Here is a 26,147-nt window from a genome sequence, read left to right as displayed (position 1 = left end):
CTGTCAGCAGGAAGTAAAGTCGAACCGCTGCAGTGGATGGCATAATCTCTCCAAGTACACAGATGTTCATCACTATTCAGCAGCTGCGCAGACTGATAACCTTTTTCACAAATGAGCAGCCATCGCTAATGCCCGTCTCGCCCCTCGCTGTTGGGTAACAGAGTTTGCCTAAACTGTCAGTAAGCCTAAATGAAAGCAGCGAAGGAGATTTGTTACCATTCGCTCCACACAAACACAAGAACTTTGGTAAAGATTACCCGCTATTCACACAAAAACTGGTCCAAAGTTATTTTTAGAAAACGTTTAACAGTTGCAAACAATTTTCTCAAGCAAAAACATCCAACACAGCTCACAAGAGCCATAATGAGAGCAAATCAATTGCTAACTGTTTTATTGAAACACCTGCCCTTTCTGCAGTGCCGACTGTCAAATTATGTTTGTAGCTCTGACTGGAGCAAAAGCTATCTCACAAAGCTGCTTAATTTAGGATCACAGGACCCGTATGCATTTAAAAGAGAAAACTTAAAGAGCAGTGAACAAAATCAGCTATTATGGTCTGGAAGCCTTTTAAACATCAAAATTTAAATGACATGTCATATGTAAATGGGCAGGGTCAGTTTTCCATGATTACGAATTGTGTTCATGTTGATCTTATTATCAACAAACTACAGTTGAAGGCATTAAAGATAATTTCTTAGCCTTAATATATTAGAAATCCACCATGAAATCAGCTGCTGACAGAAATCCGATGATTTGTAACTTGACCTGCCATGACAGCTGATTGGCTGTTCAGAAACTCAAAAGGCAGCTCCTACTACACAGGTAAATGGTATTGAAGGTCAAAATTGGGCATTTCCACTATCAGAGGCATCTGCCAACGCAAAGCAATTTATTAATGTTCCCAAATCAACAAAAGGGCAAGCTGACCCAGAGCTGACTGACAGGAAGGTTTAACAACGTTGCTCTGTTTTCACTTTAAACCTCTGTTTGCAGCAAAACATCATAAATTTGAAGCTTTTGAAAATATTATCTGTAGACTCTAAGAAAGCCATTAGCTCAAACTTTAGCATGACAGTAGATGACCAAAGGAGGATCTCTAAAGTCTTATGTTGTAGATATTTTTAGTTGCAACACTTTTTCTGTTTATTTCTTAGTTTTTAAAGCATATTCTGTTCAATCTAAACTGAAAATAAGTGAAAAAGCAACAAAACACCATGAAACTGCTTCAGAAAGCATGAAAAACTAAAGATCAAGACCATGTTGAGATATCAGAAAAAAAAAAACCTTGAAAGCAAAGTCTAAATAACTTTTCTTCAAAGACTGTAGCTTAAAACTTACCGTAAATGTGTCTTTTTATGTAAAAAGATCTAATAAACATCTTCAACTAGTTATTAACAGGAGATATTAAAGTGTTCTCTGTCACCAACAGTAATACCAAAAATTTAGTGAAGCACTTTGTTCAGATTATCATCACTTCTGAAGTACAAATCCAGAGACTTGAGGCATTAAGGTGGATCAAAGTTGACCTGGCTACATTTGGTGACTGTGACAATTTAAAAAGCCTCTTCTTGTCTGTATTCACCCATATGCACCTTCATGAGATCTTTCTTTTTTTTTTTTACAATTCCAGCACACTCACACTAACTTTGAAGTAGACCTTTCTTCCCAGGCAGTTTGCCATCTTCCCTTTTTTGAGCCACAGAGAGAACACACAACTCTGAAACCATTTGGCCTGAAGTTAAAAAAACATCAGCAATCCTGACAGCTTCACCGGATTGGATCATCGGTGATCACAGGCTTTTGTTAACTTGAAAGTGATAAATCTGTCTTCTAAATTGCAATAAATTCAAAGCTTTTTTTCACCTCTAATCCCTGTCTAGTGACTAGCTACAGACACATATGCAGCACATGTGTCAGTCCTCCCCTTTTACCTGGCTGAAGTCTATTTTCTTCATGACTGTGACGTCATTCTCTTTTTGAGAATATGTTACCTTAATTTCCTGCTGTTTCTGTTTTTATTGCTTTATTGCAAGCTGGGGAGGATGACGCGTCTGCCTCCACCAGACTGCAGGGTGGGGAAGGAATAACCTTTAACTCTAGGATTTTATAAGATTTCTGTCTGGATGAACGGGGAAAGCAGTTGAAGCAATTTGACAAAAGTGACCCTCTCAGACTAACACATCGCCTGCTGTGACAATTCAGCTTATTAAGAATAATTGCTTTTTCCCTTTGACATTTTACGTGCGACTTTCCCATCCCTCGCTGCAGTTTCATTAAAGGTTAAAGGGATTTTCATTACTAATTTCATCCCTGCTGTTCCATAACTAACAATATACGTCCCGCTACTCCAGTTTTACACTCGTGCATTTCCTCTGGGAAACAGCGAATGTAAACGAAAGAAAGCCTTCTACGAAAGCATCCACATTCTTTGTGCTTTCAGAGATCAAAGCACCAATCTGAACAGTGGCAGAACAGTAACTTGGCTGGTGGGATTTTGTCATTGTCACACGCTCAGAGAGGGACATGAATAATCATGAGTGGGTGGATGAATGACTCCATACGTGTCTGGAAATCCAAAGAAATGAAATTAGTGAAGGATTGGAGTGAGCCAGGGGAAGATTTTGGGACTATTCTTTTTCCTTCACTGACAGTTCCTCCCAGTGCTTTTCAGAAAGAGTCAGTGACAGGTGATAAGTGCCTTCATTCTCCACCTGATGTCTTGTACCATTTCTCTAGCTGACATCTCTTCACCCCTGCTCCTTTTTGTACCTTTTTTGCTCCTGTATCACAGCTTCATTTTGCCACCGTACTTAGAGCGCTGACAGAGGAGTTTTCCGATTAAAAGTTAAACTAACCACACTAAAGGAATGTGCGAGATGGCATTGCACTCAAGTTATTCAGAGTGCAACATCCGATTTCATCTCATCATTTGAACTCTACATCACAGGGAGGCAAAAATAAGGGTAATTTTAATCAGGGGGGCCTTTGTCACACAGAAGAAAAGGTGCACATTGGGAAAGAGGATGTAAGGAGGAGTGTGGGGGAAATGAATGTGTCAAACAGTGATGTGAGAATCCTGAGAATGCCTCAGCACTGAAAGCGGCCTGTGATTAGTCCTGGGGATAGATTCAGAGTTCATCGCAGGCAGCTAATTAAGTGGGTTTTCAAAACTGAGTGCTGGCTTTCATGTTCTGTGTGTGAAGGAGAAGGAAATTACACCAAAAGCAATCTGCATGTTTGTTGCAATAGGAGAAATTGGGTTTCCGAGTGCCTTTTGAACTCTTCCACATTTTGTCACAGTACAATTATAAACCTGAAAGTATTTTGTTGAGACTTTATTGGACAGGCCAACCCAAAGCTGCGTAATTAGGAAACAAAGAAACACAAGGTTTTCAAGACATTTCATAACTAAAAATCTTTAGTCTCTTGTGCTTTTGCATTCACACCTCCTGCGTAGAACCACCCTTTGCTGCAGTTACAGCTACAAGCATTTCAGCGTCTGTCTCAGCTAGCTTTGAACATCCACAGACTGAAACTTCTGTCCAATCTTCTTTCCAAAGAGTTCAAGTTCCCTCAGATCAGATTGAAATGACAATGCTTTGATCTCAGCTCCTCTAGCGTGACTGGCTGTATGGATAAGGCCATTGTTCCACTGTAAGGTGAATCTCAACCACTGTCTGAAGTCATCTGCAGTTTCCAACATGTTTTCGTGCAAGATTGCCTTGTATTTAGGTCCAAATACGTCTCATTATTTCTGACCAGCTTCCCCACAGCAAGATGTTGCCACCATCGTTTTATGATTAGTTTTCCACAACACAGATGAGTTATCATGTAGGCCAATAAACTCATAAAACTACATTCTTCCTCTGTGTAAATGGTGGGAAAACTAAACAAAATCATGTTAAGAAAACAACTGTCTTCTTGTCTAAGATTTCATTATATGAGCTATATTTAGTCTCTACGGCCCCATCCACAAAGAGGCGATTTTAGATGTATTCGTAAAAATTTTGTCGTTTAGGCTGTGCATTTGCATGGACTTGGCATCTGAAAGGGTTCCAGGGTGGATACATTTTAAAATGCTAGTTTTATGTTTTTGTGTGACCATGCAAGTTGCGTATTTTATTTTCTTGTTTGTTTTTTTTAAACCATGACGTAGCATAATCTCTCTCTATCCCGCATGCACTTCACTCTCACAAATAAACACGTCACTGTTTGGTGTTTTATTTGTGTCATTCTCAGGCAGTGTTACAGCCTGTCTCAATAGAATAATGATCTGTTGATCTGTTGAATGATAATGATCAACCTGTCACGTGGATAAAAATTTTTCCTTAATCATTTACAAAAATATACCATGATTGTCTCTGTGTGCACCGGGACTATTATTCTCCAAGACCCTAATAAAAAGTTGCATTTATACTGACGCCATTGACTAATTAGTTGACTTCTGTAGGCACTTCATTTTTTAAGGGTATCAGAAAAAAAAAAAAAGACAACTGCCTTTCTATAATGCTATTTATAAAAATATAGAAAACCATGTATCATTTCATGCATGGCTTTTGGGATCTGAATAATAACGGGGTGCACTGTAAGGTGCCATGCTCCTGTCTCACTGTGGGTGTCTGTTTACTGCCTTGAAGCCTTACTACAGCTGGAGTTCATCTGCATCTTCATGTTTATCTAACCAAGCATGAATGTTTGCACCACTGCTCTATGTGCATTTGTATGCAAGGTTTTGTTTTGCTTCAACTGCGTTGCCCACACGTATTTGTTTGTGCACACGTGTTCTGTCAGTGTGACAGATGTAGGTTCACTGGCTGGGCGCATCTGTGATCACAGGCAGTTTTTTTTTTCCTGTTTTGTTCTTTGCTCCAAACGTGAAAAAACTGGTCCTGCGAGCCCTGTCGGGCTTTAATCTCTCATCGCCTCCAGCAACAAGCTGCTGCAGACAAAAACACAAACAGGTGTCAGCCAATTTTTAGGACTCTTTCTCGTATTGAAGATTCTGAATGGAAAAAAAAGTAATCCATTCTTAAGAAGGAAAAACATTTTCTGATCTACAAAGAATATAACAATTTGTCATTACAAAACTATTAGATGCCTTGGAATTTAGCAAATAAAATAGTCAAGTATCTGTCTTATCAAACGTTTTGCGTCACTCCAGCATCTTCTGATTGCTGAAGCTTTTCTTAAAGGTAGCATGGCATGAAAGTTGTGGTGTAAAGCAGACATCTAAAACTTTGATGTGAAGTTTTCTCTTCGAGTCAGTCAAAAATCAAGCAGAGTTCAGATTCAGTTGTAAAGTAGCTCAGCGGCACAGGTCCTATCCCCAGATAATGAAACTTCAACATCTTTAAGCCTGCCATTTCCAGAGGATCAGAAATAATTGCAACTGTGCGAGAGTATCTGCACCCATTTGAGCAGAAATATAAGATTTGTTCGGAATGGCAAAGATTGTGATGGGGAGTAAAATATTAAACTGAAGGCATTAGGGTTATTGTTACACTCAAAAAGCTGTAGTAAAATACAATTATTATGAAGTTCTTAAACTGAATCGGGAATGTTAAGGTGAAACAACTGAACTTTAACATATCCAGGAGCATATTCCTGAATTACAAGAAAAATAAAATATGTACATGTGTCATGCTAAGAACATGGTAATAGGTCCCTTTACCCCATCAAAATTCCCTATTTCTTTGTCTTTTCCAGGTAGGAAAAGGAGCCATTTGGGAGTTTTTTGACCTATTTTGACACCTGATAATATTTTATACTCTCCTCATTGACTATTCTGTGGAAGTGTGGCTTTGAGCATCCAAGTCACGGTTTTATCAGTGCCCATAATTTATTGTAGCAAACTGGTTTGAAAACCTATCAGAGCTGCAATCATCAGGGATGAAAAGAGCACAATCAGAGTTTAAAATGGCTTTTTAAAATTATTACTTATTAATGTGAGAACTTAGCCAATACTATGATTGTTGTGGTAAAAAAAGCAAGCAAGTTTTACTCCTATAACAATCGCCAAATAAATGCCCACCTTACGTATGTAACAGTCAAACATCTTCAAGACAATATAAGACAGTTGTTAATGCTTATTGCCAACATAAGCTGCCAAACATATTTTAAAATGTCATGCTTGAAAAAAAGCACAGCGAGACATCGTCTTATCTCTGAAATAAAATTGAATAGCAACAAATTTCTGCATCTCTAGAAAATGCCCAAGTTGATGAGTAATGACAGTTACTGCTTCATATTTTACAGGAACATGCATACATTTTAAACATGCACCGAATATATTTGTTCATACATACTTGATGTAGTAGGGAACCTTGTTCTGAGAGACTGCACGTTGCCAGGGGAGCTGTACAGATGCTGCAAAGAAAAATTAAAAAAGACGAGGAGATTAAATTCAAGAAGCAACTCAAATTGAAAAACCATCCTTGTAAACACTGCATACTCTATAGTAATCATTTCAGTGTTGAAGCCTGACTTTAAATAAGCTCCACATTATCATAATGATGCAGAAACACATTTTAATATTTGGTGTGATGCTAAATCCGGTTAAACAGCAGCGCTCAAGAAGTTCTCCTCTTCAAGCAATAAGCAGGAAAAATTTGGCGTGATTTATCGCCATACCACTTTCCCTCCTCTGCGACACAGCTTCACTCTCAGATAGAGAGATGAAAAGACAGTAAGAGAAAGAGATTAAGCAAGATTGGGAGATATACGAGATGAATAGAGCAAGATAAGAACGTGGTAGTTTATTGATCCCCGAGGGAATATTAAGCTACTAGTGTAATGAGAGCGAATTTGTGATGGAGGAGATAGTGTCATGAAGATGAAAGATGACTGGTATTTTGTCTGGTCTACTTGCTGAGCTCTCAGCGGCACCTGCTCAGTAAATTTGTGTCTGGCGGTGACGCAGCGGGGTGACTGAACACCTGCACTGGATCACACGCAGAGCATTTAGTCTCCGTGCCTGACAGCCAGTAAAGAGTATCAGGTGGAACTCAAAGAACTCTGATGGTTGGAAGATTATGAAAAATGAAGAAAGAAGGAGAGAGGGGAGGAGAAGAAAGGCTGCTTTGTTTAATATTTCTACATCCGTCTTCCGCTGTGGAGGTTTGTCTCCAACTTTCTGTACAGAGCTAATGACCACTTGAAAGAAGGAGTACCAGGAGGGAGTCAGTGAAGATGTCATTAAGCATTGCATTTTTAAAAAGTAAAGTGTTAGATCTGCAGACTGTGAGGGACAGTATCAGAGACTATCTAGGAAATCTGGAAAAAGAAAAACTAATTTACCTTTTATTGCACACAACTTTGAGTTCAAGTATATTTATTTAAAGGATTAAAAAAAAAAAAATCACTCAAGGATTTTATTTAATTTAATACTAGACTCACAATTACAAAATGTTCTGTTCAAACTGCTACTATTGCTATGTACTTTAACATGTCTCTTAGGACCGTTGGTGAGAAAACGGCTCATGACATCACAGGAGCAATACCATACTAAACAGTAATCACAAGCTCCTTCTTCTACACGTTTGTCTTTTACTTAATAATTGAGACAATTGTAAATATTTTCACTGATAACTGATGAATAATTACATTTTTACACTCGGAAGTATTTTTCCCAGAAGACCAATCGGTAGAGTTCAAGTGCATCTGACCAAAGCACAAAGTCCTTTAAAGTCTCTGTGCAGCTGAGGAAATTCTACATCCTCTCACTTGTATTGGTGTTTCCTGCATACCAAGCTGGCATAAAGATAGAAATAAATGGTTGTTATGAAGAAAACACATGCGCCATACTGGTATATTAACTAGTTTTTTTTTTCCTTTTGATAGTTTATAAGACAGACTTAATTTAAATTTCTTACACACACCGACCTAAACACTCAAGTTAATTCGGAAAAAAAATATTTCTTGTTTTTACAAGCGGTGGCATTAATGGTTTTGTATAAAACATAAAATAAAAATAATTGCAGAAGGAAGTCTGTAAATATGAGACAGCCCAAGGCACTTTGTGTTTATTACTGCCTTTAAAGTGTAGTTTTACTCACTGGAGAGGAAATGCTGAGAGGAGGGGCCAAAGTCCCTGTGCGCTTCCTGAAGGAGTTTCAGTCTGTCCTCCACAGCCACCTTTAAAAGGATGAAACATAAAGCAACAGACAGTGAGCCGGGAAATCATAAAAACACAACTTTACAGTTAACTGGACTTTATGCCATGGTTGGAGTGCAGCATATACAATTATAGAGCAAATAAAGCAACAAGAGATTTTCTGTAAAAATCCCCAACTCAAAAAACAGTTTCTCTAATAGAAGTACAAAAAGTATTTATTGTACAATTTTTAAATAATTCAGGAATTTAAAAATACACCATCCATTTTTTATCAGAAAAAAAATCTATTCCCAATTGCTCACTGAGAAACAAGAATAAGCAACACATTGGTGATTCACAAGCTCTCGACTCTTACCAAAAAAGAATCTTACTTTTTGTTCCAGCTCAGTCTGCAAGTGGGCAGAAACTACTGAGCAATCAAAAGACTGTAAAATAAAGTTTTCCTGCTGTCTTTCAGAAAAAAAAACAGATATGTAGGTCTGTGTGAAGGCTAACCTAAGCAAAAAAAAAAAAACTGTCAGGAATCAATCAGTCAAGACAGTGTATCTTCGCCAAACCTGCAATTCCTTCAGGGCTGCTTCAAATTGACAACGGCACGGCCAGCTACGTATGATGAGAGCTTGTCAAGATCAACAAATAAGCAGAGCTCTGCCAGGGACACAAACCACCCCGATCCTTATGTGAAGGCAGGACAGGCACAGCATGAATGATCACACAGGAATCAGACCACAGCGCAAAACCTCCAGACAGTCGTAACAAAAATGAAGTCTACTAAGAAATAAGTAATAAAAACAGATCACTATTCTATTGAGACATTTTTACACATTTTCAAAATCATCTAAGAGGCTATTTCAATGTTTTTTATTTACTCTGGACATTTAATTATTTTCAGACTTTATACTTCTTGGACTCAATTTGATGGATGAGTCAAACTTTAATGGACTGCTAAATAATGAACAACAATTTTATTTTATTTTTTAAAACAGTTTGAGATACATTAAATCTTTATTTTATTTGTGAAAACGTAAAATAAATTACTTTTTTATATTGCTTTTTTTCCCTTGGCCGAATTACCATAGATTAGTCATAAAAAGCTCTTCAGATAGACGGGTCAAAAAGAGACTGAACACTTATTACAGACAAATGGCAATTTATTACCGTAATTGTTTTCTAAAAACCATAAAAACCGTTCTCGTCTCATTCTAAGACTTTTTCTTTCATCGCTTCTAACAAACCGCATATATAGTTTTTCACAAATTATATATATGATTTAGTTTTATTTTATTTTATTTTTTACCAAATATTGCTTTTGTGAAATTAACCTATGAATGCAGTCCCAAACTAGCTTTATTGCACATTTTAGGTCCCCTACATCAGTTTGATTCTAAAATAAGGAAAACTATTACAGAGTTAGAAATGTGCAAGGCTGGAAGAGACTATATATGGATTAAAGCCAATTGCGCACAGAGTTGATTAAACTGGGAAGGTCATCATGATGTTAGAGAGCAATGAATATTTGTAGTTGGCCTTGTGAGCCCCTTCAGTATTAGAAATCTTTAGAAACATCCATCAAGCATAAGGACCCTCCAGAAACACTCAATCCAATTAGAAATGCTACCTCAAAACAAAGGTTTTGGAAACAAAAGGTTTTAAAGGTTACCAAGAAACACTAAGCACAAACATTCAAGGTCCCTGATACATTTTTTTACTCATCAAAAATGTATCAGATATACATTGCAACAATATTTATTTTTTATATAAATAATGATGCAAAACTGCCCCAAACTGCCTCTGGTTTTAACATAGTTAAGTTTGTTGATTCATGTTGTATAAATACCAAATCTCTTTGGAGAAGTATATTGCTGCCATCTAATTCCCAAAATGCAAACATCCTCCAGTTGTGATTTTGTTTTACAGTGTTGCATTGAAATTGGCATAATGTGATGGACAAGAAAGAACTGTACAGCTCAATTTGTGAGCTTTTTTAGAAACAGCAGCATCAATAAAAAAAATTGCATACCTGAGATTTTTTTTTTCTACCCTTAATGCCTTTAATTTACATCATACTAAATCTATATTTATTGTATGTGCTAAATTCAAATGATTTATTTCGACTTAAAAAATATTGTTCAACATCAATCCAGTGCAATACCACCCACAATTATGGTGACCACACAACACAAAGACGTAAAAATCAGAATATGAAAATTATTATCAAGATACTAAATAAACGTTTGTTAACGCTACAGTCAATCACAACTTCAAAACAAAATGTTTCTGTAAGAAGAACAGTCAACCTTCATATGAAGGGAGTAAAATATGAAACTTCCTGCTCAATCATAAAAAACTCCTTTAAGAGCTTTGTATTGACATCTCAGTCAGAGCACCTGAGGTTCACTGTACATGGCGGTCTGTTTGCTTTGCCTAATTTCTGTGAGTGGCAGCACAGTGAGCCTCACACATCTGCACAGAGATGATGACAGCCAGCTCACAGATGTCCACACTGTGATCCTGATAATGGGCACAAAAAAGGCCGGTAGTCATGCCTCTTGTTTTTCAGGCTTTTTTTTTCAGCTGCTAATGAACTTTTTGCTTACTGTACCACAGAGAGACAGATGGTGCCAGTCTGCATATAAAACCAAATCCTCAGGCTGCACAGTGAGACCAGACTTATTAGTGAAGCTGCTGCCCTCCTGCAGGCTGAAACAAAACAAGACCAAAAAGGGCCAGTCCAATAAAAACGCTGTCATCGTCTGCCTCAGTGTATGACTTATGATCACTTTAATGGCAAAAAAAGACCATTAATGGGAGCCTGTGCAGTGCATGGAAATATCACATTACTACTATTTAGTCCAGCTTGACAGTTTTCCCCCTGAGGCAGAGTCGCACTTAAACAGAATAACTTGAACAGCTTTTTTTCCCCAAAGATGGCTTTGTCACTGAGCTCTTGCTGGATCTTTGATACATTTGTTCGGGCACATCTTTAACTAATTCATCTAATCCGAGCCTCCTGCAAGGCAACACTGTCTTTGAAATCAGTTTCTGTAAAAATAGAGCCATAACTGGACACCAAAGGAATCACCACAACATTTTAACCTGTGTACTGAGGGATTCTTCTCAATGTAAGCCCCCATTTACTAAAATTTCTGCAAGAATGTCTTTCATTACTCATAAAAAAAACTACAGTATTTCAATCTCTAATTCCCAACAAACCCCCTTCCCTCCTCGCATGATGACTAGTAGTGAAATGGATTTCCCTTCAGGGCTAGACACGCTCCAGTCTGAGAAAGCTCAGCAGGCACCACAGCGGATCAGACCAAGACTATCAAGCTTGCAGAGAACCAGAGATGTGACTGGTGTGCTGCGAGAACAACATCCACTGATGTGCAGAGACAAAAGTGCTGCACAAACGACACAAAGTCAAATTGTTGCAAAGCATGAAATAGAAAAAAAGATAACACAGGCAGACAGCAGGAGACACTCAACTACACTGCAGAGGGAAAAACCAAAGACACAATTATAAAAGAAATGCAAAAATAAAAACTAAATAAGTATTTAAAATACCTGCAGACTCTTCCATCTCATGTTGAGTTGGTCCAGTTGTCTGGAGGCAGTAGAAGACAGCTGGATGTCCAGCGGTGTGAGGTCAGCAGCAAGTTCGTTGACTAACCGGACATCCTGACGGCGGGGGGCGATCTCCTCCCTGAAGGCCTGCAGGCAGAACCATGTACCATAATTATTGTTTAATCTCACCACAGTGGTTGTCAATCTCACATTTATGTTGGTGAAACTGCACAGCATTCTGGAAAAGACTAAACACTCCCTTTGCTGCCATGAAATGATCAGAATGAAAGATAAACAAAACCCTCCAAACTCTGAGGTGTACAAAAGAACAGAGAAAATGTGAATCTGGCTAAAATTGACTTTTTCCTTTGCCATGCTCACTGCTGTCATTTTTCTTCTTGTTAAGAAATTATCTTCAGTCTCTGAGATGAGACATCATTGAATTGATGAATGGTGCAAACTAATGACTGAATCAGCAAACCGAAGGCAAAAGCAAATAGAGGGGAACTTTGTTGTTTAGACAGAAAAAGGAAGAAGGCCTGTAAAAATTCAGATAAAACTGCAGCACTCTTCACTCTGACTGACACCACTGATAAAGATATGTTAAAATCCTGAAAACAGATTTATTTTCTATTGTGGTAGCAAAACCTTTTTGGAAAAAATTGGAAACATCCAACCTTTGATCTGGTAGTGGGGTACCAATACTGCTACAATTTGCCTTTAGCACCTCACCTAATCTCTTAGTCTTTTTTTTTTTCGCTCTTCTCTTCAACTCAGCGTACAGGTTTTTAATTCACTCTATTCCAAGATTATGTGGTGTACAACATTGTGTGCGATCTGTTGGTAGCTTCCAGTCTGGCATTTGTTTTTACATGTAAACAAACCATCTCTTGCACTTAAATATGGATTAACACGTCTATAAAAAACATCTGCTTTTGTGTTTAACACCGAATAATCTTTGATGCTGGAGGATTGAAGTGAATGACAGAGATGTTTTTTGTAAAAATAAGTTCTTTAAGCACAAGCGAACATTGTATATTATGATCTGTGAGCAACATAGTTCTTTCACTCCCTCGTGTGTTGGCTGGTGGCAGAGAGCAGAGGGCAGCCTTGTTTAATGATCGGGTAATGAGATCCAGCAGCGCTGGATAACAGGAGTTAAAGTATGTTGAACACTCCCTTTGAGAGTAAACTTTACAGATAATTATTACAAAAAACACCAAAAAACCCACAAGATTCAAAACATAAAGCCACCTTGTTTCATTTCGTGAGGAAGCAAAAAAGCTGAACATGTACGAGTGTTGCTACGACAACCTGCTTTTTATCTAGTTTTCTCTTTTTAGTTTATTGATTATAGGTTAAATAAGCCCCATTCAGATTGGGGGTTGAAGCATTTTTATGTAGAAGATTTTTAAAAATTTCCTCTAAAATTCAGTGAATGTAAAGAGGTAAACAGAGAAAGTTTTCTCTCGCAGCTGCTATTTTTGCTTAAGGTATTGTGAATAAAAGAATTGCCCTTAAAAATGTCCCCCAAAAGGTCCTTTATGTCAATAAGTTTTCCTGGGTAATTGGAAGAAAAACAAACCAATGATGTTGTAGCTCTTTACCATTGTAATGTGGTTGTCTAAATGTTCTTCTCTTATTCTACTCCAGACCTTGCAGGATTGCTTGTTACTTAAATCTTAATCTTAGTCTCAGCATGAGGTCAAACCAGCTCCTTCCCAATTAACTGGCTGGGCATGTAGAAACAGTCTAAAGGTTCTTATCAACACATAGAGACGTCAGAAAGCCATTCTTTCCAGCAGGTTCTTCAACTGTGAGTCTTGGGGATTTTTTTAATCCCAGCCATCCCGCTCACTGTGCATGCTGCAAAATAAACCCAGATCCGTCTCTCAGCTTTGAAGAGTTGCTCGGAGGAACTAGCCTCTTTGTCAAGTGATATTTAAACTCCAGGTAAAAAGGAAGGCTTGGATTGTGAGTTAAAAACCTCCAGGTGATTTGATTAACTCAGAAAAGAAAAGCATAAACAAGAACAAATGATTGTGGTACTTTGCTAGAGGTAGTAAAATCGTTGCACTAATGTCGCTTAATGTGAAATATCCTATTTTAAAAGGAAATACTTTTTTTTAAAGGTTTTTTCACATCTGTACCAAGGGTGGTGATATTTGTGAAACCATATGTTTCACAGAGAGGCAGATTCTTGCAGTATTTCATACATTATTCACAATCAAGCTGCTGTTGAATGATTCATTGAAAAACATAACCATTCGTATTTTTGCATGTCATCCTGTAAGTTTACCTGACAATGTCTTCCAAACCATAATTAAAAAACCGCAGAGGTCAACAAACTCACTGATGTCTGATCGATGTGGTCCTGAAGAGAGTCGATGAGCAGGTCGCCCACCGGCTGCCAGGTAGCTTTGGTCTCCTCAGCTCGTGTCAAATGCAGGTCGAGTTGGTCCATGGAGCTCTGCAGGTCCTGGAGACGCTCCAAAGCTTGCTCCACCTGAGCCTGCCAGCCCCCCACGTGCCCCTTCAGCCGCTCCCACCGCTCCCTCACCTCCCCAGTCTGTTTGCGGATGGCTCGGGCCAGTCCTCGGGCCTTCTCCTCTGGGGTGAGTTCTGCTGAAATGTCAGAAAAAAAAAAAATTTATTCAATGGAAAAAATACATATTTTCTAATGTTTTTAGCTTATTGGTACTTTCTACTTGGTAATGAGAGTGAGATCTTTAACAACTACACCAGCTTTTTAATTTTCAAAACATGTACAGCACTTTTAACTAATGTTTTTTCAGTCTGATTTAAATGGAAAATAAATGCAGGAAGTCATGTTTTTCTAAATTTTGGACAACTCTGGAAAAGGGGTTTTGTTCAAAAATGACAGTGTGCATTGATAAATATTTTAAATAACAAAGTTATTTGCTGCCTGAGGATGATTTTCCATTGCCCTCCTGCCAGGAGGTATAGGCTAAGCAACCTAAATATTTTAAGTACATATTAAAAAAAACATGAAGGTTATTAAAAAAAAAAGGGCACACAACATTCCAGGGATCTAGATAATCAAATTTCATATATCCACATTATTTACAGCAATATCACAATTAAGATTCACTTCTTTAAGAGGTAAAGGGCAGATGTATTTTTAAATTCCTCTGTCCAATCCTGGGTTATAAATGCTCCAAAAAAGCTTTCTGGTCAAACTAAAATTAACCTTTTTACCTGTGGATTATATTACATGTCTTCTTTTTATAACCAGACACGATAAAAGCACAAAAATCTCTTCATGCATTAATTTTTATCTACATTTTTTTACTAAGTTGCAACACAAAAAAGTTGCACTCTACAAAAAACAAAAAACAAAACTCTAGTTAAAAATTAAATCCCCAAAAATGGGCTACAGTTTAAGGAGACGAAGATTATCAGCTGCCTCTTGTTTGAACATTTCTTTTTGCTGCAGGTTCAAACGTAAAAATGACTAAATAGCCAACTCAAAACCTGAACTCAAACTGCAACAGCACCTGGCATAATAAGGCCGCAGCCACCCTTGAATTTTAATAAGTGGAGCATGTAATGTGAAATTTGTGTGTCCTCTCTGGCAAGTTTGAGAAAATATCACCAGAAAGAATTTGAACGCAGAAAAATAAGTAGCATAAAAAATCTGAAGAAATGGCAGAGAACGGGAGCAGAAGGCAGCCATGATGACAGTGGCTGGAAGAAAATGAAAAAGAGAGGAAGAGAAAAAAAGGGAAAGAGGGAGCAGGAAAGGTGAGTGGACAGGGTAATTGCTAAAGATCAGATGATGCCACCACAGAGGAAAAAGCTGGCAGAAGTGATAACTGCTCCCTAAATACCGTTTTAACTGCTGAGAAAGATGAGCAGCTTTTATGATGTCTAAGGTTTCATCTCCTGTGTGGTGACTGAAAAATCATTCTTCACCTGTTGCAACTCAGTAATCGTTCTCTCTTTTTTTTTTTCCTCAGCCAGATTCCTACATGCACACAAGTTTGAAAAGCAGAAGCCAAGTCCTCCAGATAGAGTGGAATAACAAAAAAATCTAGCATTAAGCTTAGTGAGAAAAATAAGTTTTAAGCAATTTTCTTAACTAATCAGAAATCACAGAAAGCAGACACATTGGATTGGTTTAAGTTTTTTTTTTTTTTTATAAATAAATTCCAGTTTCAGATGAAATGTACTGATGAGTTGAAAGAGCCGATGTACTTTTTATTTCTCACTTTCCAGACATTTATTGTCGATTTGCTGAGTGTAAAAAAAGGCATTCAGTGGCTTAAAAAAGGAAAAAAAAGAAAAGAGAAATGGTTGCTTTGTGTGAAAATGTTCCACTAACTAAATGTAACACGCACTGTTTTGAGACTTATGTCCAAAACAACTTCTTTCATTATTATTGACTGTAACATCTCACAAAAAATTATGGGAAAGTCATTCCTAGGAGAGTTTGAAATGTGTGTGCACAAAAGGATAATAAGTCTATCCATCATCGTTTGTCATGGACAAACATGCATCTATCAGATCAATACAGTCATGCCAGTTGAAACAAACAAAAATCTTTCCAGATTCAATCAGGAAGAGATAAAAAAGATCTGATGTGATTGTATTTCCTTACAGAATATATAATCTCTTATCTATCTTATGTCAGGGGAATGCAGCTCTCTCAAAGTCAAAATTATCCGATGTGAGATAAGAGTAGCACTTCCTATTACAGCTTGGTAATTAAATAGGGTGACTGCTCTGAAATAAAACTACAATATTTGGACAAGAAAGGAAGGAAGGACCAAATGGAGGAAGGACATAGAAGTGTACGAAGGAAGGAAGGAAGGACACATGGAACATAAGGAAGGAAAAAAAGGAAACAAAGAATAAAGGACACAAGGAAAAGTACAACATTTAACATTGAGGTGAGGAAATAACTTTTGGAAATAGAAATGTTTTTCCATAATCTTATTTTCATTGTCCATATTTATCCAGACATTACAGTTATCGCATTTAATATGAAATATGCCATTATTACCAACTCGTTACAACTCCATACTGCCAAGTAGTAATATAAATATTATTTCTACCAGTAGTGATTATTGCCCAGTTATACACCTTTTTATTATCAAAGCATCATCACAGTGCAAGCATCTGATTACTGAACTGTTTTAGACTGTGGCATCATAATAAACCATTTTTATCTACCCAAACTGAGGAAGCCAAAAAAATTGAGAATCAGGTGTCTTTAAATAAAATAAGCAGCTAACCTGTCTTTGGCTGCAGATTTTTCCACGGCTCTCCAGGTCCCTCAATGGGTTGGTCAGCGAGAAACATCCTGGCCTGGTCCAAAGTGCTGATTACCAAATGCTCGCGTTCCTTCAGTTCAGAGCAAAGAGTCTGCAGGAGAAACAAAGAGCCATGGAGAAAGAAACTTCAGTAGAAATTGAGTTTATGTCAAAAAAAAAACAAAAACCCAGCAATCGTGGGAAATTATTTGATAAAACAAACCAGAAATTTCCAAAAATCATGATGTATTTTCTCTGCAATTTGTAGCAATTTTGATTTTCCGTCTGTAAACTCCAAATGTTTACAGATGGAATGTGCAGATTACTGCTTACACTTATGGTATGTTGACAGTTTTTTATCCTTTAACTAAAAAAATGATTAATGCACAGCTACAGTAATTTGATCTAAAGAGGAGAAAAGCAGCTACGTCAGGATTGTAGCAGCTCTTGGGAGAAGTACGCAAAGACCACCCAGATGTTTTCCAGAGGTTTGTACAATTGGATATGTGATGCACAGAAAAATAAGGAAATGAACTTGAATGGATTATTACCATAAAATCCAGAGGTAATGTCACTTAACTTGATCTCTGTCGCACAGATGTGCTGAAACTCTGACTAGTTCACCCAATGCAACGTTCTAGCCTACACCACACTTACACTGTACGTGACATGGTGGGCCTTCATTGCTTACTGGAGTGTAGGATTGCTTTCTCAAGAGCTCGTGTAGTTGAAGACACTGAAGCAAGTTCTTTAAATTGGATGATTCACTTTGATAAAGTGGTACACTCATTAAAACAACAAAGACTGCAAAAATTGGATGCCAAAAATCATCTGGCCAGTCAACACTGAGCAATGACCAGATTACAACACACTTGATTTACACTGATAACACAATCTATGGGAAGCTGTAAATGCAGGTTGTTGTTGTTGTTTTTTTTAACTTTTAAAACAACAAAACTATCATCTCATGGAATAACATTTCTCCTAAATTTAAGCTCACACCACCCTAACATCAATTTCACACAGAATCCCGCGGTTCGTTATGCTGAAAGTGAGCATCATGCTCAACAAAAATTAGATCATCTCTGCTAATAAATCCATTCCAATGGTTTCCCACAAACTTGCATGCCAGATATAATATGCAGGTTACTCAGAACGTGAGCAAAAAAAAGGCTGAGAGCTAGGAGGAGAGAGGAAGAGCAGGAGAGGTGTAAACAGATGAGATGTGAAGTGGAAACATACTCTAGACTTTCTGAGTAAGTTGTTTTTATCTAATATTCACAACACAATTACAAATCCAATCTCAGTCTTTGTTGAAAACAATACTAAACAGTTATTTCTTGATATAGCTTTGCGACTCATTATGCGACTTCATAATGAGTTGGAATAAAGAGAAGAATATACTTCCTCAAGTCAATTACCAAGTAGAAAAAGGCAGATATTTTCCCCAGTGTTATTTTTAGTGCGTTTCTCCACCATTAGTACAGTGGTTCCCAAAGTGTTGGGCGCGCCCCCTAAGGGTGGCGCCGTGCCATTGCAGGGGGCGCAGGAAGCGGTATGGATGAAAAAAAAAACAACTGTGAAGATGGTTTGTAGTGCGTGTTGTTGCAACCTGAAGTGTGAAATAAACTTCAGTGGAGTTTGAAAACAAAATATGTGTATAGGTTTATGTCTAGTTGAACGATGTGTGTGCCAAGTTGATTTTTTTTTTTTTCTTTTTTGGGGGGGATTTTATTGTAATCCACCGGGGGCCCCAGAAAATCTTTGGGAACCACTGCATTAGTATCAGAATTGCAGCAGAAGTGAACTGTAGACGGGCTAAAACTAATGGCACCTCTGAGGCATACCAATTCACTCTGTATTGCATGAACATTGTTTTGAGAAATCAAAACTTTTAATTTGATATGCATTGATATAAATATGACACAAGCAAATCTTAATTAAAAAATTAAGTAAAAGCAAAACCATTGTTCCATACAAGCCCCATATCATTTATGAATGAAGAGACCAAGGCTTTGACGTTAAATATAAAATAGAGAGATCTCAAAATAGATCTAACTTCCACTTTTTCTGAATACCTGTTTTTCTTCAAAAACATCACATTGTGGTGTAGACCTCTCTGATCTGTAAAGAGCAGAGGAATAGATGACTCTTATGTGCTGTAATGCTCTTGAGAGGCATCTTGTCAGCTGAAGTCACGCTGACCTTGGTTGTGTCTGTGTATATTCCTGCAGGTGAAATATTTTGCGTGTGCCAACGTTTGTGTACAGGTCATTCATTGTAAGCGTTCTTCCTGAATGTCGCTGCAAACACTTATCTCCATGTGCTCTGTGCTGTGGCGCCAATGAGATAACATCACCACACAGCTCCTTTCAGAGCTCTGCCAAACATCCCTCTTCTTCCTCTCAAAATCCCACTATCTCAGCCCCCATGCTGTAAACCAAACAACTACAGCTCATTCCAGAAAAAAACAACAATTTTTTAAATAACGGTATCTTAACTTCAGGGCAGGAAATTACATAAATTCAAGCAGGCTGTGCAATAGAGGTTCGCTCGCATTCAAACGAATTACAAGACGCTGATAACTTCCCATTTAGAGGAGGCAAATGTTTGAGCTTGTGTTGTCTGGGCCAAATTACCTTTTGAATCCATGTACAGTTTCAGAAGGAGGGAGCCTCAGAGTTACTCAGCTTGAAAATGTAATAGCTCCCTTCTCCTTGCATTTACTGCTATCTTGAAAAAGGTGGTTGTTTTAAACAAGATATATATATTTTTTTTCTTACATGTCGGATAGAACAACTGCTTCCAAACATGGTTCTTGTAAACAGGAAACCTTTCCACTGCATAAATGGATAAAATATTAAAGCAGAACTAACTTCAAATTCCAGAAGTTTAAAATTAGACAAAAATTGATGTTCAAACATCAATTTTTGTTTGAGTCTAAGGACTTTTCTTTTGATGATCCCAAAAACACATCAAATTGAGGCAAGATAGTAATAAATTGATGGTATTCCCCAGCCTGAACCATTTAAAATGAGGTATTGATAAAAATCCTGCCCACTTGTTGATGGGAACTAAAATGTATGATTTACAAAATTCAAAGAATTTTTTATCCAAATTAGTGGAAGCGTATGAAAAACGTTGACCCTATTCTCCTAATTTTGTGCATTTGATTAAAACTGCATTAAACTCTTGTTTTTAAATATAAATTTTGTCAGTTCTCCTCAAAAAAAAAGAACATTTATATATTATGAACACTTCTGACCTAAACCATGTATTTACAGCTTTTTAGGAGCTGTCAAATTACGGTTTTTAACAAATTCCATACAAAAGATATTAAAGCTGAGAAAAACTAACAATAAAAAATAAAAATAAAACCCTGATGTGCTGTTTTATGGTTTCCATTATCCAAAAAGCTCCAGATTGTCACAAAGCAACAGCTTTTCTATAACAACTCAAAGTAAAAGTTAGAAATCTGTCTGATCAACTCAAAATAGCTAGAAGGGCAGAACATCACTGAACAACACTAACTTGTGTAGCTTTATTGCTGGAGTCTTTTCTTGCAGCTCTTCACAAAAACACATTATGGGGAACAGCATGGATTTATTGCTGTTCATGCACCCGGAAGGTTTGACTGGCATATTAAGTACCATAATATTGTTGCCCTGCAGAAGTAAAACAAATCTGAAAAAATATATAAAGTGAAAACAATTAAAAGTTAACCAAAAAGAGACAACTTTGAGCCTGAAAAGGACTCTTCCTTTCCAAGAGAGAATAAAGGCACGCTAATCCATCTCAGGCTCCTGTAATTCAGTCGGCTAAAGTGCAAATGGTCCAATCAGTCATAGAGACACAATGATTAAGATGTGCTCTGCTGCTATGTTTTTTAGAACTTGCTTGCTTAAAGCAGGGTCTTTAAAACTACATAAGCATTTACTAACGCAATAATGAGAAGATTATAAAATTAACACGGCTCACATTTTCATTTCTTTCCTTATTTACTCAGAAACATCTGGAGTTTTTTCTCAAACAATTAGAATGCAAGTTTTCTACCATCACAAACAAGCAGCCAGCTGTTGCAGAAGGAGGAGTGATTTACTAGTTACCACAAAAGACCACAGAAATAATTCATGTAAGACTGGAAAACAATCACCGCTCCATCCCGCTCACATATTTGAAAGATAATATAATGCCAAAAACATGACAAATTTGATTATAATAACAGTGTTTGAGTCAGATTGGGCTGAATACAAATACAAAGGTGGAAAATGCATCTGCTCTTTACCTCACTTCCACATCATTTTCCATTTTTCCTTTCATCTAACAGGGCTTCTGTCTGATGTTCCCTTTCCACTCTCGGTCTAAATCGGTGCTCCCTCAGATTTTTCCTTCCTCTGATTCCTTAATAACAGCAATATCCGTCTCTCTCTGCTGGACTAAGTGGCTTAGCTCTTCTCTTTTATCTCCCCCAACCTTCCAGAATAAAAAAAAAAAAAGAAAGAGGAAATAGGTTTTTTTCCCCACTTAGCCCATCTAAGCCATTCTTACCTTGCTGATACTGATTTCCATACATCAATGCAGACTAACCCGTTCATCTGACTGAGCAGTTTGACTGAAAAACTGTGTTTGTGAGTACAGTTGCTTTGTGAGTCTGTGCCTGTCAGTGTAGGCAAGTAATAGAGCATGACTTGCTCAAAGCCTCGGCTCTTTGTTCTACTCATCCTTCTAAGGGTCAGCGAGACCTCAGGCCAGCCTATTACGAAAACAGAGAAGAAAGCAAGGGGGGAATTTAAACTCCAAAGTGCGAAAACGAAATTTTTCTCAAACCTCCCTCCTCAGGTTATTCCAATTTTTGCATCCTTAAAGGTGTGGAACTAGAGAAGAATGTGTAAATAGTGGGGGGATGTAACAAAAAGGAAAAGAGAAATGAGGAGGGCAAAGAAAAGGGACAAAAAGGAGTGAATGAAATGAAACCCATAAAAATGAGAGAAAAAGAAAGGTCCATAAATATTGGACAGTGTGATCAGTAATTTGTAGTTTGGGTCAATTACCCTACTGAGTCACTGAAAAGTATAAGAGGCTCATACCCAGTATATATTAGCTCATAACCAATTGATTATGCAAAAATGCATAAAAAGACCAGTATTCCTTTGGTCGACTGTCATGCAGCGTAATCAAAAACACATCACTGAATTTAGAGATTATTTTATGAGTGGTCTGCTCTACTTGTTATTAATGATTCACAATTAAATCATCAGTAGACTACACTTAGCAAGTGCTAAAGTAGACAAATAATTGATCATCTGCTGCTGCAAGAGCAAACTGTCTGTATGGGGCATCCTCTATCTGTCTTGATAGTTTGCATTTAGAATAAGAATGACATTAGGAAACTGACGTACTATCAATTTAGTTTTCTCTTTCATTCTTTGAAATTAGTATCAGAAATTGTAATATTCATCAAAAGTATTCATAAGGTAGCTTTTATTTTACTTTTTTTCTACTTTTATTTGTCTACAGATTCTTAAAAAAAGAAATATGAATCAGTAGTAGCAGTAGAAGCAAAGAGATCAAGGATAGATTCAATCAATAAGAGTTGATCAATATATTTGATTTGTATTTGATGTGGGACGTTTATTTGTGTTTCATAAGTGGTTGGCATAATTATATTCTTATGGTGTAAAGCACTTAAACTGCCTTGGTGCAAAAATGTACTAGACAAACAAACTCGGATAAACAGTAGCTGGAGGGTAAAATATTTCGTCAAAGCAATTATTTTGTAAGAACTTTTGTAAAACTTTGTGTTTGGAATAAATAAGTGCAGAACATCAATAGCGGGTGGAGGAGGACATAGAAGGGTCAGAAATTACATGCGCTGACAGTTTATAAACATAAATAATTCATAATGGTGCCAACAATAATTCTAGGAATTCAAAAGGTCAAATAAGTGGGTGAACTGTAAAAATTTGGAATTTTTTTAGATGTAAATGTATGATTTTCAGTGTGATATTACTGTAACTCTAAGTATTCCAAAAATGAGATTCTCCCCACTCACTTAAAAATCTTTAAAAAGCATTACATGAATTTATGCAACATAATCTCAGTGAAACATTGACTGCAGTTGTCCAGAAGAAAACTTTGGAGATTTTTTTAAAGATCTTTTGGAGTCACCAATAAGAGAGATAGAAAGACAAACTTACATCTTCCTCCAACATTGTCTGTTACATTTTAGGACGTTTAATGCATTTAATTATTGTCGGCAACAAATAAGTGATTATTCATTGTGACACTGATAATTTCATAAAAATTATATCTTAATGTGACTTTATTCTCTACTAAACAAATATATTCACATTTAAGACTAAATCTTTGTTTTTTTCAGATGCTTTTAGAGATTTCTACCAAGTGACCAAAGACTGTGTAGAGTGCTGCATAATGTAACTTAGAGTAACTAATAAAATAACCTATGCAGACCAATTTAGGCAGCTAATGTCTTTATTTCCAGGCACAAAATGATCTGAGCATGTTATTGACAACACACAAGCACCTCTAATTTCCCCTGGAGAATGGCAATGGCAAGTAATATTGCTTTTCTTTTACAGAAGCTAGTTAGGACTCACTCAATATTGGGTTTGCCCCCAGAGGACATGTGACCATTAAAAATTTAGAGCTCAATAGCTGGAAATACGATGAGGGTTTAAACTGACAGAAATGCCCCTTCAGTATGTAGAACATGAGCTTTATATTAAGAGTCATGTTGGATCAATTAGTTTCAAGTGAATGTTAATAGATAAATGTGTATAGAAAACAAATATATACAGATAAAGAGTGATCCTGCACAGTTCAACGGGGACATATTGAGAGTTCATACCGTGCAGTGGTTCTGCTGCTGCAGCAAAGTGGGGACATCTCCTCCAACAGGCATCTGCTTGGCCAGCTCCTCGTCCTTCGTGCAGATCCACCGCCAAAGCTCCTCAAGGAGACCCAGAAGACGTGACCAGCGCTCTGCACTCGCCTCCAGGTGGGCTCTGCCATCAAACATCACATGATTTAGTTGTGATACTGTTTTCTCTTTGATGCTATTCTTGGTTTCTCATCTTGTCAATTGTTCTCTGTTGTTGATCTATTTTTGAATCATCTTTTCATATGATTCAACAGTAAAAAAGAACAAAACGTTTTTGGCCAGATTTAAATCTTAAATACGGTGGCTTAAAATAATTTTAATGAAATAAATGAGTAGTTAAACACTTCACGTAGTGTAAAAATGTAAGCTTCAACTCTGCACAGATTTATAGTGTACATCTGTGTCTGTTTTCGTTGATGTCTGTTTAGATTTAACACCTAGATTTACATTTTGCAAACTTCAGTTGGTGATTTAGACCAGTTTATTGAATAAAAGCTTCTGGGTGTACCGAGTAGACAGGAGCCCACTTTAGTTAGCAGCCTTCTGTGTACAAAGTAGAATCCATGTAAGACATGCTGTGAAGCAATTCTTCTTTTTCTCCTCCCCTTTGAGGGTAATGCGTCAGAACAGTAAGCAGAGAACTCCTATTGCGACCCAACGAGCTACCTTTAATTACAAATGTACTGCAATTAAGCCATATTGGGCAGTATTTTATACACAAACAGGCACTGTAGGCCCCCCTCCTATGAATGAAGGCGAGTGACGATAGCTTTATGAAACAGGTCCAGTTAGTCTCATGATTCTGAACTAAGCACAGTCTAAATTCAGAATCACCTCCAGCAGGTTTTATTTTTCTCTTTAGTCATCCGAACATTTCCTCCCTGCAACTGTGGCTCTGCTGTGCTGCTTCTTTCGTTTCCCACTCCTCCATTTGGACTTTGAACGTCTCCATCTGGCTCCTGTCATCTCCACTTCTCCCCCACTTTCTTCAGCATCAACACTTGTGCACATTAATGATCTGTTTTATGTATGCCAAACTTGTGGCTGGCACAGAGTTATTTCCATTTATACAGCTTCCTAAAAGACTTGCTGGTCTTTTAGGAAGGTTATGGCATTTTACATAGGTACATACTGCACAGCTTTGTTTAGGTTTTTTAAAAGAAGAAAAAAAAAAACTTTTTTTGTTTAAGTTTGACATTTAAAAACACGAAAAGGACAAGGTTGGCTTAACTACACCTACAAGAACAAAGAGTGGCATATTTTATTCAGGTTTTTTCTTGGAAGGTTATAGAAGCCATACGTCTATCCATCCTTGAGCCACACTGACGTGCGTAATCACAGCAGCTCATGCAAAGTGATTTATTTACACCTTGAAAAGTATGTATTCCTGCTGAACATTTTCAAGTTCTGTCATGTTGAAAACCCCAATTACAGTGGGTTTTATATATGTGAGAGACCAAAACAAAGTATCACAGACAAAATTATGCATTATTTTAAATATTTCTAGGCTCAAGGTAACTATAAAGTAGTCACTGGTCGTATCTGTTAACAGAACTATTATTTTGCCTTTGGTGGTGGAAAAAATTTTTCTAAGAAGTCCAAAGCCTCTTTAGCTGTTAGTTATATAAAAGATGGTTCTCTGAGATTAGCCCAAAGACCAACTTTTGCTGAGAGTACTTTAGCAAAAGTAGCATCTGTGAACATCAGGTTCACAGATGCTCTCTATCTATAAAGAAGAATGAACAAACATTCACTGGATATGCCAGGCTGGTAGAGACATACCACAACCAAATAGCAGTAGTAACTGGAGTGACAAGCATTTCTACAAAGTACTGATTTGGAGGACAAATGCATGCTACTTATTTCCTGTTTTCATTTTTAAAATATTTTGAAAATCATGGATTTTTTTCTTTCCACTTCTCAATTATGTGTTTCTTTCAAATACACTGATAAAATGGATGTAAACTTGCAGTTAAATAGAAGTAGAAAAAAATAGAAAACAAAGCTAAGTGCTCTAAACCTTATGGATCACGAGTTTCACTCCAACAAAACATCTGGACCAATAACAGCTGGTTCAGAAGTCTGAGGGTGAAAACTGTCAACAGAGGAAACTTCTGCAGGAATTTGTGTTATTAATTATGTTTCTGTCATATTCTATAATAGCTTAAATGAAAATAGTATCATGAATATGCTTTCTGCAAAATAACTTTGGATGCTAAACAAGAAGCCAAACAACATGTTAACTAACCTTGTTTCTTAGTGTACTGTTTAATTAGAGGTTGCTAGGCACAAT

At 37.1% G+C, this 26,147-nt stretch overlaps 1 protein-coding gene across 10 annotated transcripts in view; it reads right to left on the bottom strand.

The window, feature by feature from the left end:
- Window positions 1-26,147, bottom strand: part of utrn (utrophin) — a 177,879-nt gene that overhangs the window by 46,605 nt on the left and 105,127 nt on the right. For 8 of the 10 annotated variants that reach the window (XM_044105882.1, XM_044105879.1, XM_044105885.1 and 5 more), the window contains 6 exons: window positions 23,822-23,978; window positions 16,936-17,065; window positions 14,031-14,302; window positions 11,678-11,824; window positions 8,055-8,133; window positions 6,306-6,366 (listed from right to left, as the gene is read on the bottom strand). In XM_044105882.1, the coding sequence (XP_043961817.1) occupies window positions 6,306-6,366; window positions 8,055-8,133; window positions 11,678-11,824; window positions 14,031-14,302; window positions 16,936-17,065; window positions 23,822-23,978 (846 nt within the window). The remainder of the gene's footprint in view (window positions 1-6,305; window positions 6,367-8,054; window positions 8,134-11,677; window positions 11,825-14,030; window positions 14,303-16,935; window positions 17,066-23,821; window positions 23,979-26,147) is intronic. The other 2 variants (XM_044105881.1, XM_044105888.1) reach the window with 1 other exon arrangement.

This window comes from Gambusia affinis, linkage group LG22 (assembly GCF_019740435.1).
Source record: "Gambusia affinis linkage group LG22, SWU_Gaff_1.0, whole genome shotgun sequence".
Lineage (NCBI taxonomy): Eukaryota > Metazoa > Chordata > Actinopteri > Cyprinodontiformes > Poeciliidae > Gambusia > Gambusia affinis.
Note: the sequence above shows the minus strand (reverse complement) of the source record. Positions and strands in the feature narration are given on the sequence as shown.